General features: G+C 36.7%; 1 protein-coding gene and 1 non-coding gene across 3 annotated transcripts in view; both read right to left on the bottom strand.

The window, feature by feature from the left end:
* Positions 1-16,470, bottom strand: part of NPEPPS (aminopeptidase puromycin sensitive) — a 111,201-nt gene that overhangs the window by 29,748 nt on the left and 64,983 nt on the right. For both annotated transcript variants that reach the window (XM_055576049.1, XM_055576050.1), the window contains 3 exons: positions 9,544-9,665; positions 1,592-1,699; positions 125-325 (listed from right to left, as the gene is read on the bottom strand). In XM_055576049.1, the coding sequence (XP_055432024.1) occupies positions 125-325; positions 1,592-1,699; positions 9,544-9,665 (431 nt within the window). The remainder of the gene's footprint in view (positions 1-124; positions 326-1,591; positions 1,700-9,543; positions 9,666-16,470) is intronic.
* LOC129651859 (U6 spliceosomal RNA) lies at positions 10,692-10,795 on the bottom strand. Its single transcript, XR_008714366.1, has one exon. It is a non-coding gene; the product is annotated as a U6 spliceosomal RNA (small nuclear RNA).

Below are 16,470 nucleotides of genomic sequence, written 5' to 3'. Positions count from 1 at the left end.
ACCAAAGTAGCATAAGATATTTCAGATTAGATTATAAATAACTGTACTAATAATTGATCAGAAATGTAAATTCCCCAACCTGGAGTTATGGACTGTTGGAACAATCCTCTTCAAGTACATTTACCTCTAACGCAAATTTTCCTTGCTCTGCTTTGCCAACAGGGGTGTAAACACGGACACACACACCATCTTTTGACCTTGTTTCTACAAAGTCATATTCACCCACAACAAATGCCACCAGATATGTAGACATGACAGGTGTGCGAGCAAACTTCACTTCCACTACATTTTCATCATCAGGGTATGGTTTCCGATCAATTACATTCTTTAAAAAAAAAAAAAAAAAGGAAAATTTAACAGATTTACATTAAATACCTTAAAGCAAACACTACCCCCAAACTGTAGGCTTTATAACCTTTTCTTCCCCCTTTCCAGCACTGCTTACTTCTCTATCCTAATTTACCCAGTACTATTACACTCTCAAGGCTTTTCCTGTTAATAAAGAAAGTGAACTGATGAAGCATACACACTAAGAAGTTGGAGCTGAAGTGTTAAAACTACCAAGGATTTGTAAGGTAAAAGAAGCAACTTTTCTTGAATACCTATTAACATAACAGGTATTGGGATGTTTTAAGACTTTAATACTTTTCAAGTGAACGAAGGATAGAAGACAACAAATATTAATGAAAATAAAATGTAGTTGTGAAACCGGACATTTCAAAGGGCACAGATTTCTAGATTTAGAGCATATTCTGTATGAAGGTTGGCTCTAAGCAAATTTGTGACAAATCTCATTTACTTTGGAGAGTTCCCTAATTTCCCTCTTTTTCCTATTCAGGCTCTCACTTTCCTCAAGTTCTTGCTATTTTTTCTTCCAAGTAAGACTTATTCGAGAACTGATCTGATAAATTCATTTGCATTAAACTGCAAATGAACATTTCAGTGTAATTTATTAGCTTCCTCTCTAAGAACATTTGAGAAAAGCATCTTTAAGAAGAGAATCTATGGAATTCTCTCCACTAATAAAGGAAGCAAAAGCCAGTTATTTCAGGTCCAGTAGGTGTTTCCAAGTTCCCTAGACTCCTATTATAGTCTACCGGCTACTCTATGTCTTAAATAAGGCAGTCTTAGACAACACATTTCAAGTAGTAAATGTTTATTCTACTATGAATGACATTCAATGACATCAGTGAAGGGAGCACATCCAAGAACACAATCAGTTAAAACCTAAATACACTTCATTACGTGGCTATAACTTTTGGCATTTAGTACGAATATCAGATTTTTTTTCTCTCAAGTAATAGTTATTAAGTTCATTTCTTACTTAGATTTCCAAATTAAAGAAAGCAGGTAATCTTGTTAACATAGCTTACAAGCAATTTCTTCCAGGGTGTGGGAAAACTCCCCAAATGAGGCAATAAAAAAAAAAGAGGGCTTATAAGAAACTAAGAACACTAACATTTGTGCTCCCATTATGTGTCAAGTACTGTGCTGGGTGACTAGGTAGTTCCATGCTATCCCATCTAATCAGCAAACAAAATACGCTAAATGCTTATTCAAAATATAAGAATACTCATTAACACATACGTACCATGTTTGATAAAGCTACTCTGTCTTTAGGAACAACCAATGAAATATCAAAAGTTGCTTTGATGGCAGGTTCATCCCAGCAAGGAAAAGCTCTCCGGGCATCAGTAGCCTTAAAAAAAGAATATGAAATATGAACTATCACTGAATGAACCTACTGGACTATTTCATGTAACAACCATTTCTTTCTATCATTCATTCATTCACTTTTTCAAATATTTATTTTCTACTTAGTGCTAGGCAATAAGCTAGGCACTGATAACAAAGAAAATACAAGGTAGCACTTTCATATACAACACATAAAACTGTCAGCATTTGACCCACTTATTTAAAGAGATCTCATTCTTTCTGTAAACATAAAAAAAAGTAATAAACTTTAAAACAAATTAAGATTTAGTGGTGCAGCAGAATATCAGTTATAAAAGAATCTTTCATAAAATAGAAATAGAACCGCTGACAAGATTCTGTATCTTAAAAAGAACAAACAAAATATGCAGAGGTAGAGAAGGCATATTGTTGTTATTGAGCCCCTCAGTCACGTCCGACTCTCTGTGACCCAATGGACACACCAGGCTTCCCTGTCCTTCACTATCTCCCAGAGTTTGCTCAAACTCATGTCCATTGAGTCGATAATGCCGTCTAATCATTTCATCCTCTGTTGCCCCCTTCTCCTCCTGCCCTCAATCTTTCCCAGCATCAGGGTCTTTTCCAGTGAGTTGGCTCTTCCCATCAGGTGGCCAAGGTATTGGAGCTTCAGTATCAGTCCTTCCAGTGAATATTCAGGGTTGATTTCCTTTAGGATTGACTGATTTGATCTCCTTGCTGGCCAAGGGACTCTCAAAAGAGTCTTCTCTAGCACCACAGTTCAAAAGCAACAATTCTTTGGTGCTCAGCCTTCTTCATGGTACAACTCTATACAGACCTCTGTTGGCAAAGTGATGTCTCTGCTTTTTAATACACTGTCTAGGTTTGTCATAGCTTTTTTTCCAAGGAGCAAGCATCTTTTAATTTCATGGCTTCAGTCACTGTCCGCAGTGATTCTGGAGCCCAATAAGCTTTTTTTCCAAGGAGCAAGCATCTTTTAATTTCATGGCTTCAGTCACTGTCCGCAGTGATTCTGGAGCCCAATAAAATAAAGTCTGTCACTGTTTCCACTGTTTCCCCATCTATTTGCCATGAAGTGATGGGATCGGATGCCATGATCTTAGTGTTTTGAATGTTCAGTTTTAAGCCAGTTTTCTCATTCTCCTCTTTCACCTTCATCAAGAGGCTCTTTAGTTCCTTTTCAATTTCTGCCATTAGGGTGGTGTCATCTCCATACCTGAGGTTACTGATATTTCTCCCGGCAATCTTGATTTCAGCTTGTGCTTCATCTAGCCTGGCATTTTGCATGATGTACTCTGTGTATAAGTTAAATAAGCAGGGTGACAATATACAGCCTTGACGTACTCCTTTCCTAATTTTGAACCAGTCTGTTGTTTCACGTCCAGTTCTAACTGTTGCTTCTTAAATTTATTTTTTTTTTTTTGCATGAATAGCATGTGGGATCTTAGTTCCCCATCAGGGATCAAACTCATGCCCCCAGCAGTAGAAGTGTGGAATCGTAACCACTGGCCTGCCAGGGAAACATATACTTCTGAAAAAGGATTTCTTGGGGCTTCCTTGGTGGCTCAGTGGTAAAGAATTCGTCTGCCAATGCAGGAGACAAGGGTTTGATCCCTGATCTGAGAATATTCCATGTGCCATGGAGCAACAAGCCCCCTGTGCCACAGCTACGGAGCCCGTGCTCTAGAGCACAGGAGCCACAACTACTGAGCCCACATGCTGCAGCTACTGAAGCCCAGGTGCCTTAGAGCCTGTGCTCTGCAATGAGAAGCCACGGCAATGCGTGCACACCACAGCTAGAGAGCAGCCCATGCTGACCACAACTAGAGAAAAGCCTGCACAGCAATGAAGACTCAGCACAGCCAGTAAATCAATATTTTTAAAAAAGGATTTCTTGAAGGAAAAATGTGACATGTCTGACTGCACTGTCAAAGAAATTAAATAAATTACGAATTCTACTAAACAGTGAATAAGATGTTTGAAAAAATAAGTAGACTGTAAGGAAAAAAATACACAGAAAAATTCAAATTAGGAGTAGCACTAAATAAATGAGTTTATACTAGAGGAAATTAAATGAATGACACGGATAGTAAGATCTAAGTTTATTTATCTATCTGGCTGCATTGGGCCTTAGTTGCTGCACACAGGATATTTTGGTGTGGTGGGTGGGCTTCTCTCTAGTTGTATCTAGTTGTGGGTGACCCACAAACTGGAGAACAATAATACCAAAGAAGTTCTTGCACTATGGTGAAGGTTCTGAACCCCAAGTAAGGCTTCCCAGCCTGGGTACTGGACAAAGGGACTGGGAATCCTCAGGAAATCTGACCTTGAAGGTCAGTGGGATTTGATTACAGGACTTCCACAGGACTAGGGGAAACAGAGACTCCAGTCTTGGAGGGCACAAACCAAATCTTGCACACACCAAGACCCAGAGGAAAGGAGCAGTAACCCCACAGGAGACTGAGTCACAACTACCTGCTAGTGTTGGAAGGTCTCCTGTGGAGGTTACGGGTTAACAGGGGCTCACCACAGGGACAGAGGCACTGGCAGCATCAGGCCAGGAAGGCCCCTCCCTTGGCATAGTAAACCCTCTTGGAGTTTGCCATTAACCCTACCATAGGGCAAACAACTACCGGGGAGGGAGTGCAACCACACCTATCATCAGATAATTGGATTACAGCTTTACTGAGCAAGGCCCTGCCCACCAGAGCAAGACCCAGTTTTTCTCACTGCCAGTCCCTCCCATCAGGAAGCTTACACAAGCCTGTTAGCCTCCTCCATCAGAGGGCAGATCGAAGAAGCAAGAAGCACAGTCCCACAGCAGCTAAGACAAAAACCATAACCAAACAGAAAGTTAATCTCGATGAAAAATCAGAAAGTTATATCACAGATAAAGATAAAGGGACAGGATAAAACCCCAGAAAAACAACTAAATGAAGTGGAGATAGGCAACCTTCCAGAAAAAGAACTCAGAATAATGATAATGAAGATGATCCAAGATCTTGTGAAAACAATGAAGATACAAGAAATGTTTACCAAAGACCTACAAGAACTAAAACACAGATGAATAATATACTAGAAGGAATCAAGAGCAGAATAACTGAGGCAAAAGAAGAGATAAATGACCTGGAGGACAGAATGGTGGAAACCACTGCTGCATAACAGAATACAGAAAAAAGGATGAAAAGAAATGAAGACAGCCTAAGAGACCTCTGGGACAACACTGAATACACCAACATTCACATTATAGGGGTCCCAGAAGGAGGAGGGAGAGAAAAAGGACCTGAGAAAATATGTGAAGTAATAGCTGAAAATTTCCCTAACATGGGAAAGGAAACAGTTAACCAAGTCCAGGCAGCACAGAGAGTCCCAGGAAGGATAAACCCAAGGAGGAACACACTGAGACACATAGTAATCAAACTGACAAAAATTAAAGACAAAGATAAAATATTAAAAGCAACAAGAGAAAAACAACAAATAACATATAAGGGAACTCCCATCAGGCTATCAGCTGATTTCTCAATAGAAACTCCACAAGACAGAAGCGAACAGCATGATATATTTAAAGTGATGAAAGGGAAGAACCTACAACCAAGAATACCCAGAAAGTCTCTCCTTCAGATTTGATGGAGAAATCAAAAGCTTTCCAGACAAGCAAAAGTTAAGGAAATTCAGCACCACCAAACCAGGTTTACAACAAATGCTAAAGGAACTTTAAGAAGGAAACACAAGAGAAGGAAAAGACCTTCAAAAAATAAACCCAAAACAATTGAGAAAATGGTAATAGGATCATACATACTGATAATTACCTTAAATGTAAATGGATTAAATGCACCAACCAAAAGACATACACTGGCTAGGCAGATGAAAACAAGTGCATGTATGTACTTCCACTTACATCACTGTGCGTGACCCCCCCCCAATTGTATGGAACCATTTTATATTGTTAAGTTAATCATGTTCCCAATATGGCTTAAAATTATAATTATCTTTTATTTTTTGTCTGGCTATTGATTGGGAAAACTGATAAACACCTTATACTATGGTGATTATGTAACTATTACTCACTTTATACCACTGTATCATGATTGGTCAACAGAAAATTAATTGAACTCTATATCACCAAACAAAACTACAATTTTACAGAAAAACCTGTAATCACTTTTTAAAATCCAGATGCTTATCAGAATTATCTTGAAATTTTTTGAAAAATACAAATGCCCAGGTATTGCACTTTTTCCTCCAGAGCTCCAGGTATGCTTCTAATGAGCAGTCATGTTTAAAAACAACTGGCCTACATGATGATCTTTTATCTAGTTTGTTTTACTTTTTCTATTTCACATTCAGTCCTCCCATTTCATTTAGTTTATGTTTTCCAATTTCTCCATCTTTTTCTTTTTTTTTAAATGTTCTTTCTCAAGCCTTTATCAAGCATAGTAGAAAAGCTCATGTATACACATAAATAGTATGTATGATATATATATTTTAGAAAACTTATGAATTTTTGCCTAACTAAAAATTTATGATATTTTGATTCCACTTGTTTGACTTAGTATGAATAGAATGCTAGATTTCTAATTAGGAAGATGAAATAAGCAACAAAGGTTTACTGTATAGCACAGGGAACTACAGTCAATATCTTGTAATAAACTATAATGGAAAATAATTTCAAAAATAATACATGCATAACTGAATCACCTTGCTGTGCACCTGAAACACTATGTCAACTATACTTCAATAATATATATTAAGCCAAAAACAAACAAACAAAGGACAAGGTGATAAAAGCAATCACAGGTACATTTGGGGATAGACACTAGAGCTAAATCTATTATTAAATGATGTTCCTGAAGAAGAGATCAGAACAGAAACATAATGAAGATGCAACAGAAGAAAATACTGCTATACTGAGGAAAGATCTAAATCTGAATGTGAGTAGGTTCACGAATTATTAAAAGTTAATGAAAAGTGAACACTAGGTACAAAGAAATAATTTAACAAGCAATCACAAAGAAAATATAGCAAAATTTTAAATTGTGTTACTCAAGGAAGAAGACACATTTTAGTCTGACTCCTCCTATTTGACAAAATGAGATGTAAAAGACTTTAGAACATATTTTTTAATATTTATTTTATTTATTTATTAGGCTGTGCCAAAAGACAGAGAACTTATTATTAGCAGACCTGCCTTATAAAAATACTGAAAGGAGTCTGTAAGCTCAAGTGAAATACAGTAAGTGGTAACTCAAATCCATACAAAGAAATGAAGAACACCATGAAGGGGAACACATAGGAATTATAAAGACAGCATAAATATTTTTATTTGGGTTTTGTCTGTTTTTCATTTTTGGCTGCACCACACGGCTTACAGGATTTTAGGTCTCCAACAAGGGATTGAACCCTGACCAGCTCCCTGTAGTGGAAAGTCCTAACCACTAGCCTACCAGGGAATTCCCATAAACATTTTTATTTGTAATTCTTTTCTGTTTTGTCTTTACATCTGTCTTTAAAAGGCAACTGTATAAGGTAATAAGTAGAAAATGACTGACAGGCTTAGATGTATTAGTACTATATAAAGATCAAATTTTTATGACAGTAATAGCATGAAGGAGTCAGGAGCGACAATGAAGCAAAGTTTTTATACATTAAAAAAATGTTCATATTAACCTGAACTATATTGGGTTTCTTTAATACTTATTTATTTGGCTGTGCCAGGTCTTAGTTGTGGCATGCGAGATCTTCAGTTGCAGCACATAGAATCTAGTTCCCTAACCAAGAATCAAACCTAGGCCCCATGCACTGGGAGCTCAGAGTCGTAGCCACTGGACCACCAGGGTGGTCCCTAGACCAACATTTATGCACCTCTGAAAGAGAAAAACTGTAAGCCAATTGTATCACTCTTATTGAAGAAGTTGGGCTTGTGAAGGGAAAACTCACTCAAAAGAAACTATGGGGTGTCTCAGTTAAAAGGTAAGAAACTACTATGTGATTTGGAATTTGCCTGAATGATTTGGAGACGATTTAAGGAAGAAAGAATTCTAAGTTGAGTGCTGTCAGAAAGTGGAGGCAATTTTATCAGCAAGTATTATCTTTTCTGTTAATATAAAGAGGGCAAACTAGAGAAAGCCTAAGACTGCATTTGGTAAAAAAAAAAAAAACAAACCCCAGCAGTCACTCATTTTAACCAAGAAAGGGAGTTGTTTGTCTTTTGTGATGAACAAAATGACCTTGTTTGTCTGTGCTTGGAGGAAATTACGAAGGGTCCTTGTTTTGTCTCACCTTATCATGGTGTCAAAGTAGTAACCTTGTCTGAGGCTGGCGCTCTGTTTACATCCAACAGGAAAACATGTATTAGCTTCAGTGCTAGGACAACTTATGTCAGGGGCTGCTCTTTTTTCCTTCCCCCTCCTCCAACAAATCTTTTGTATGTTCAGTAAAACTGGTTGTATATAAAGGCAAATGAAAGATTTTCTGATATCCCAACACTCAAGAAGTATACCACCCACATACTCTCCCTTTAAAAATCATCTGGAGACACACTCCAACAAATCATTCCAAGATGAAGAAGTGCTCAAAAGAGCTAGAGATAAGCACTGGAATCACACTCTCACATACACACAGGTAACAAAATTATATTTACATATATATATAAAATCCATATATATCTGTGTATAGCTATATATGCATACATACAGGTAAAAAAAACTTCAACACCTGGATTGCTTTTATACTTTGTACCTGTGGCTTTTCCTACTAAATTAATACTGATACTGTTATAAAAATCCCAGCCCACATCCCTAATTCTCTCCCCTGTATAATAGAAAGAGTTGAATATAGAGTAAAAATTCCAAAATCATTAATACAATTATGGTTACAGGCATCTAGCCTCAAATAATCAGGCAAATAAGAGAACAGACCTTTGTCAGAATGTCTCACGGAAGATCGTGATTTTTTTTGGCTGCCCTGGGTCTTTGTTGTGGCACATGGGCTCTTCATTGCTGATATGGGCTTTCTCTACTTGTGGCAAATGGGGGCTACTCTCTGGTTATGGTGTGCAAGCTGCTCACTGCCATGGCTTCTGTTACTGCAGAGCATGGGCTCTAGGGTGCTAGCTCAGCAGCTGTGGTGCGTGGACTTTGTTGCCCTGCAGCATGTGGAATCTTAGCACCTGGACCAGGGACCAAGCCCATGTCCCCTGCATTGGCAGCAGATCCTTTCTTTCTGTTTTTAAAACAATAATTTTATTTCATTATTTATTTTTGGTTGTGCTTTGTTTTTGTTGCTGCACAGACTTTTCTCAAGTTGTGGCGAGCGGGGGCTACTCTTTGATGGGATGTGCAGGCTCTAGGGTGCACAGGCTTCAGCAGTTGTGGCAAGTAGGCTCAGTAGTTGCAGCTCCTGGGCTCTAGAGCACAGGCTCAATAGTTGTGGTGCATGGGCTCAGCTGTTCCACAGCATGTGGCATCTTCCCAGATCAGGAATAGAACCCATGTCTCCTCCACCGGCAGATGGATTCTTCACTGAGTCACCAGGGAAGCCTCTGGCAGGCAGATTCTCAACCACAGGTCCACGAGAGAAGTCCCAAGATCATAATATTTTAAAGAATGAATGCGTGCAAAATCGCATCAGTTGTGTCCAACTCTTTGCAACCCCACTGACCGTAGTCCGCCAGGCTCCTCTGTCCATGGGATTCTCCAGACAAGAATATTGGAGCGGGTTGCCATTTCCTCCTCTAGGGGATCTTTTCAACCCAGGGATTGAACCAGCATCTCTTAATGTCTCCTGCATTGGCAGGCGGACTGTTTACCACTAGCGCCATCTGGGAAGCTCATGTTTTAAAGAATACCATACCTCAAACTGTGTGACAGCAGCATAGCGCACCTCTCCAGAAGGGGTAGTGTATTTACTTCTATAGAAACCCTTCATTTTATCATTCAGTTCGCCAACAAAATCTATCTTTAAGGTTCCTGTACCTGTGATTGAAGATAAATGAAAATACTTTCATGGAGATATTAAGTACAAGTTATCAGAAGTATGTCATTAAGCATTAATTCATAGCTATTGACAATGTTCAAATCATTCCTTTGTTTCTCAAACACTCCTCTTGGCAATGTAGAAAATATAGTATTTACTAAAGTAAATGGCAAACTAATCCTAAAGGAAACCTTAAAGTCATGTTTAGAGTGACTGCTAAGAAAGTTCTTTAATTTTACTAGTGAGTTTCAAATCACCAATACATGAAAAGCAGGAAAAGAAATAAATATATTCAATGTATGACCGGCTATTATGCACTGGTGCTTTAAAAATATTTAGTTGGGTAGGTAGGCATTGTCTCCATTTTGTGAGGTGAAGAAACTAACCCTGAAAAGTTAAATAACTTGCCCAAGGTCACACAATTAGTAAGTAGCAAGAATGAGATTAAAAACTTAGGTCTGTTTAATCCAAAATTCATGCTCTCTGCCAATTATGCCATATAGATTGATCCTTTCCTGAAATCTAAGAATATTAAAGAAATAAATTTAAACCAATAAGTATTAAATGCAAATAAAAATACAACCTGAATACATATTCTCTTGTTATATAAGAACAAAATCAATTTAGATAAAATAGGAGGTTTTTTAAATTGAAGTATAGTTGATTTACAATGTTGTGCCAATCTCTGCTGTACAGTAAGTGACTCAAGTTATACACAGAGACATTATTCTTTTATATACAAAATGAGAGTTTTTACAAATATATATACAGCTGACCCTTGAATAATATGGGGGTTAATCCACCTATAATTTATAGGTGCTTAGTTGCTAAGTCGTGTCTGACTATTTGCAACCCCATGGATTGTAGCCCACCAGGCTCCTCCATTCATGGGATTTCCCAGGCAAGAATACTCGAGTGGGTTACCATTTCCTTCTCCAGGGGATCTTCCCAACCCAGAGTTCGAACCCTAGGTCTCCTGCCTTGGCAGGCAGATTCTTTACCACTGAACCACCTGAGTAACCCAAAAAAACATGGAACGATTCACAAATTTGCATGTCGTCCTTGCGCAGGGCCATGCTAATCTTCTCTGTATTGTTCCAATTTTAGTATATGCACAGCCTAAGCAAGCACAAGAAAAGCAACTAACGCTTCCAGAGGCACCACTGGGTCAGGGGTCTTCCATATCTGCAGTTCCTCCACATCTCCAAATTCAACCAACCTTGGACTGTGTGGTACGCTATTTACTACTGAAAAACATCTGAGTATAAGTGGACCCGTCAGTTCAAACCTGTGTTGTTTAAGCATCAACTACACTTTCTTTCATAACAGAAAAAACCTTATCACTATTATCTAGTGTCATCTACTAAATTCAGATGCATGACAAAACAATAATCCTATTCTACATTTTATAAATCCAGTCACAAAAAACCCCCAAAATGTTGACTTTGTAATTGATCCCTTTAAAGTGCCTATTTATAAAAGAATCCAGAGCATGGGAATCTTACAAATCAGAGATATAGTATGACCATAAAGTAATTAGCCACTTAAATCAAAACTTTCATATCCTGATGCTTCAAACTGACATTTTGGAATGCTTGCAGAGCATTGACACTGATATCGTTCAAAATGTTCTTGACTTTCTGACATATCCTTTTGGATGTTCACAAAGTCAAATCTTCACCTTCCAAAATTGAATTTGCTTTTTGGAAAGGTCCAAGTCATAAAAAGTTCAAGTCTGCAGATTATGTGAATAACAAATTGCAATCTATTTTTAGCCAAAACACTAATTGTGCCTATTAAGTAATTAAGCTAATTTCCTAATATGCCTCAAACTGGTTCTGAAAGTAATTTCAAGTAAAAATTTCAGACATTTGCAGCAAAGTCACAACTAAAGAAAGTACCACATCCTGAATCATGCTAGGAAAATAAAACCAAATAACTCAATTGAAGGTCCACTGAATAGACATTTGTGATAGTATTTTTTTTTAAATCGGACATTCTGGCTGAAGGTGTCAATAAATACTTTTTTTTTTTTTTAAGAGAATGATAGATTACTGGGACAGTAAATATAAAAACAGTAAAAGAATCTGAAAACAATTCTGACTGATACTAAAGAATTTAGCTATAAATAATATAACATTTCTCTATTTTCATTAGGAATTCATTGATTAGGAAAAAAAAAGGCATATGTATTCACAGTAATCAAGTTTTTGTTATTGTTGTTTAGTCGCTAAGTCATGTCCAACTCTGCAACCCAGGCTCCTTTGTCCAAGGGATTTCCCAGGCAAGGATACTGGAGTTGGTTGCCATTTCTTTCTCCCAGGATCTTCCCAACCCAGGGATCAAACCCATGTCTCCTGCTTGGCTGGCGAATTCTTTACTGCTGAGCCACCCCTGGGAAGCCCCAATAAAGTTAGTAAAGAATATCTATTAGACTATGAAAACCTCTTTAAAAATAGAACTGTCTGATGAAATTTTATGTTACAATTCCATAAATGGAACTGGTCAGTCTGTTTTTCTATAAGTCAACTGTTAAGATGTCTTCATATTCCATGGTAAATATACTTTTGACTTTTCCTACTTGGAATAACAGTGGATTTAAAACTTTTAACTAAATAAGAAAGTCTGCTCACATTTTTACTCAGTTTTAAATCTCCAGGGTCATAATACTATAACAAGATATTGACAATGACCATTTCTGAAAAGTGGCAGACTACAAAATACAAATTATTGGGAAAGGGTTATTACCTGAAATTCAAACAAAACATGTTTTTGGTTTTTTTTAATATATTACTAAATTTAATTGGTGTCACATTATACAGTACTAATTATAGAATATTTGCTTTTGATACAGAATTTTAGGGCAAAAACAGGAGGAAAAAGGACTTCATGATAAATTTCACCTGTTAATTTTATACCACACTAAAGAACCAATTGCCAGAAAGTCTGATTTTATACCTATTTTCACATATAACTGACTTTGCTTCCTCAAATTAGATGCCTTATTTGAATAGCCAAGGTATACAATATTTATCTTCTTGGGGTGATAAGCCTTTTAATACATATAAGCTCATTTATTAATTAAACAACTGAAAAATTAGGACTTACTCCAAAAAACTTTGGTTTTTAAAGCTTGCTGCTACTGCTAAGTTGCTTCAGTCGTGTCCGACTCTGTGCGACCCCATAGACAGCAGTCCACTAGGCTCCCCTGTCCCTGGGATTCTCCAGGCAAGAACACTGGAGTGGGTTGCCATTTCCTTCTCCAATGCATGAAAATGAAAAGTGAAAGTAAAGTCGCTCAGTTGTGTCCGACTCTTAGCAACCCCATGGACTGTAGCCTACCAGGCTCCTCCGTCCATGGGATTTTCCAGGCAAGAGTACTGAAGTGGGGTGCCATTGCCTTGTTGCAAAGTAACAAAATTACTAAAAATTATATTATAAAAAATGTAATGCATCTAGCTATGAAATTTAAGACAGATTACTTTATATAAAGAGAATAAGTCTCTGACTTTTTGTCACCATTTCTTATGATCCTGTTTTCTACTCCTCAAAATGTTAATATCTTCTAGCATTTCGCAAATGATTGTCACTCTACAGGATCCTTAACCACTGATTCTAAGGTTGTTAGGCCTTACGATGATCATGGGAAGTTAACCTATATTCTAAAATGGTGCCAATTTCAGAAACGAAGATGTTTTACTTTGTTATATAGTATTTGGCACGACTGTTAAGTTTGAATCGGCTAAACACAAAGGTTACTAATGTCCTCCTGATACATGCTCAGTATTTATTACCAGAAGAGAGACCACTTACTGAAATTTGAAAAAAAAATCAGGAATTTATTCTTAAAGCAAAGAATGACTAGGTAACTTTGACCCAGATATCTGAGGAAAATGTGAAAGCCAATGATTTTCAAACAGATATTTATATATATTCAATAATTTAATACAATCACATCTGTAAATGAGGTAACTTTTAATTCTAATATTCATATTAGTTACTTAAGTATATCATATTAGCTAAAAATCTCCATAACTTTGTCAAATATACTTTGTATGTGTGCGCTAAGTCACTTCAGTTGCATCCGACTCTTATTTAGAGCCCCTATGGACCACAGCCCACCAGGCTCCTCTGTCCATGGGATTCTCCAGGCAAGAATACTGGAGTGGGTTGCCAGTCCCTTCTCCAGGGGATCTTCCAGATCCAGGGATCAAACCTGCGTCTCTTAAGTCTGCTGTATTGTCAGGCGGGTTCATTACTAGCGTCACCTGGGAAAGAAGTATAGTGTATACTAACAGTCATAATCTTCAATGACTTGTTCCTGCTTTTATTAGAAATGACTTAACAATTTACCATGTCTACTGTAAAAAGTCCTTATCAAGAATGATGTAGCTCTTATATACTGATAATAAATGACCTCTTATATATAAAGGAGAAAAGAAGGGTAGAGAATACATATGACATGCTAACTTCTGTGTTCTTAAATGGTATAAACATAAATGCTTATAAAAGCATGGAGCAGTTTTGAAAGAATACATAGGAAACTGATCACTTCGGAGAAGTGGAGCTGAGAGAAAGACAGGAATAGAACAACCAACAAATTATCACTATGTATCATTTGAATTTCAAACCATGTGCATGTGTTATATTTTTTTAACATTTAAAAAATAAAAGGAGCATAATGTGATAGCTAGTAGTACAAAGTTTTGAATTAAACTGCTTATGTTCTATGACTGCCATTATATTAGCTGTTGACCTTGGGCAAGTTATTTAAGTTAAATACATCATTTGGTACAATAGTTTATCTTTAAAGCGGAGATCATATAATCTATTTCAAAATGGATTAACAAATGTTTATGATGTACATAAAACAGTACAGCACAGATTAAGCACTCAGTAGATACATGTGTGAATATATAATACACACATATATTCATATACAGGTATACATCACACACACACATACACATATATCTTCTGGGAGTTTATGTCCTTTCTTACCTGATGAGTTCCAGCAAATGTATTCTGGCTTCTTTTGATAAACACACTAATATTTTTGATTTAAAAAATTACGTCAAATTTCCTAATGCTGAACAATTGAATCTATGCTATTTTTTTTCTATACATGCTAACTAGGTTTATGTATCTTCTTAGGCTATTTTAAGCCACCTTTAAATATTTTTGCTCCTCTCTTCCTCATTTTTATTTCATTAATTTCTGCTCTTAAATCTTTCTCTTCTACTTTCAAGTTACCTATTCTTTTTGTCTAACATTGATCTTGATTCCCTCTTAATTAATTTTTAGCCTTTCTTCTGACTAAATATCCTCTCTGAAAATAATGCTTTACCTGCATCCCACATGCTCCGTATGTAGCAATTTAATTATTCAGTTCTAAATATTTTCTAATTCCTGTAACAAATCTTCGACTCATTAATTTTCAGAAGTATCATTTTTCCAATATGAGAAGGCATTTTTTGTTCGTATTTTGCTACTGACTTTAATCTTTTCACAGTATGAACACAGAATATAGTCTGTAATGATACAGATTTTAAATTTTTTAAAAATTTCCTATCATTTCTATCAAAATAATAGTTCACAGTTTTAAACCTCATATATCTGCCTGCAATGCAGGACACCCAGGTTCAATCCCTGAGTTGGGAAGATTCCATGGAGAAGGAAATGACAACCCACTCCACTATTCTTGCCTGGAAAATCCCATGGACAGAGAAACCTGGCGAGCTATAGTCCATGGGGTCGCAAAGAGTCAGACACGACTGAGCAGCTAACACACAACACAGTTCTACAGGCCCACCTATATAAGCTGCAGGCATGCCCAATGCTACTTACTCCCTATATTTGCCTCAGTAACAACTCTGTGATTTCTAAATACCTTGCTTATTTAGCTATTTTTTTCACTTTTCAATTTTCTTCTTACTATAACAAGTGAAGTTTGAGCTAAACTACATCTCCACTACTATATCTTTCACAAAGAATTAAAATTGTCTATAACTTCAAAGATCTGAAAATATTTTCTTTAACCTCATTGTGTGGCTAAGCACAGAATTCTAAATTGAGAGTCAGATTCACTTATAATTTTCAAGGAATGGCTTTATTAAGAGTCGAGTTTCCATTGTAAAGCTACTGCTCTTTTGATTTCTGAACCTTGAAGGTAACTTCCTCCTAACTCCCTGCCTCAGGTAGAAACTCTTTGAGAGCCTCACTTTACCCCCTGAAAATTCTAAAATTTGCTTTGGTGTGGGACTTCTTACATTTATTGAGTTTCCTTTTGATAGTGTATTTTTTCAAACTTAAGGCTTCTGTCTCATCAGTTCAAAAAAATTTTCATGTTGTGTGTTTTTCATAATTTCCCCTTCCCATTTTCTATGTCCTCTCTTTCACTAGCTGGATGTCTGGTCCTGACAGATCAGTCCTCCAATCTTCCTATTTGGAAGATGCCTCTATTTCACCTCTCAAAACTTCTTTTGTTTTTTTTACTCCTAATATAATTTCCAAAGGTGTTCTTACTCTATTCCATCCTGTTCTTATTTAATGAATGTAATATTAGTAATACTCCTTAGGATATTAATCTGTTTGGGTTTGGGGGGGCTTTCTTTTCATTTTTCTTTAAATTTTCTATATTTCTATTATACTTATTGCTTTCCTTTTTGCTTTATGTTTCATTTAGAAGTTTATCAAATGTCTGGTAATTATTGCCCCAGCAACTTTGGGATTGGCCATGCTATTTGCTTTGCACAATGAAATGTGAATGAACATCACCATCCACGTAGAAGCTTTAAATGTTTG

Source organism: Bubalus kerabau, chromosome 4 (genome assembly GCF_029407905.1).
Source record: "Bubalus kerabau isolate K-KA32 ecotype Philippines breed swamp buffalo chromosome 4, PCC_UOA_SB_1v2, whole genome shotgun sequence".
Taxonomy (NCBI): Eukaryota; Metazoa; Chordata; class Mammalia; order Artiodactyla; family Bovidae; genus Bubalus; species Bubalus kerabau.
Note: the sequence above shows the minus strand (reverse complement) of the source record. Positions and strands in the feature narration are given on the sequence as shown.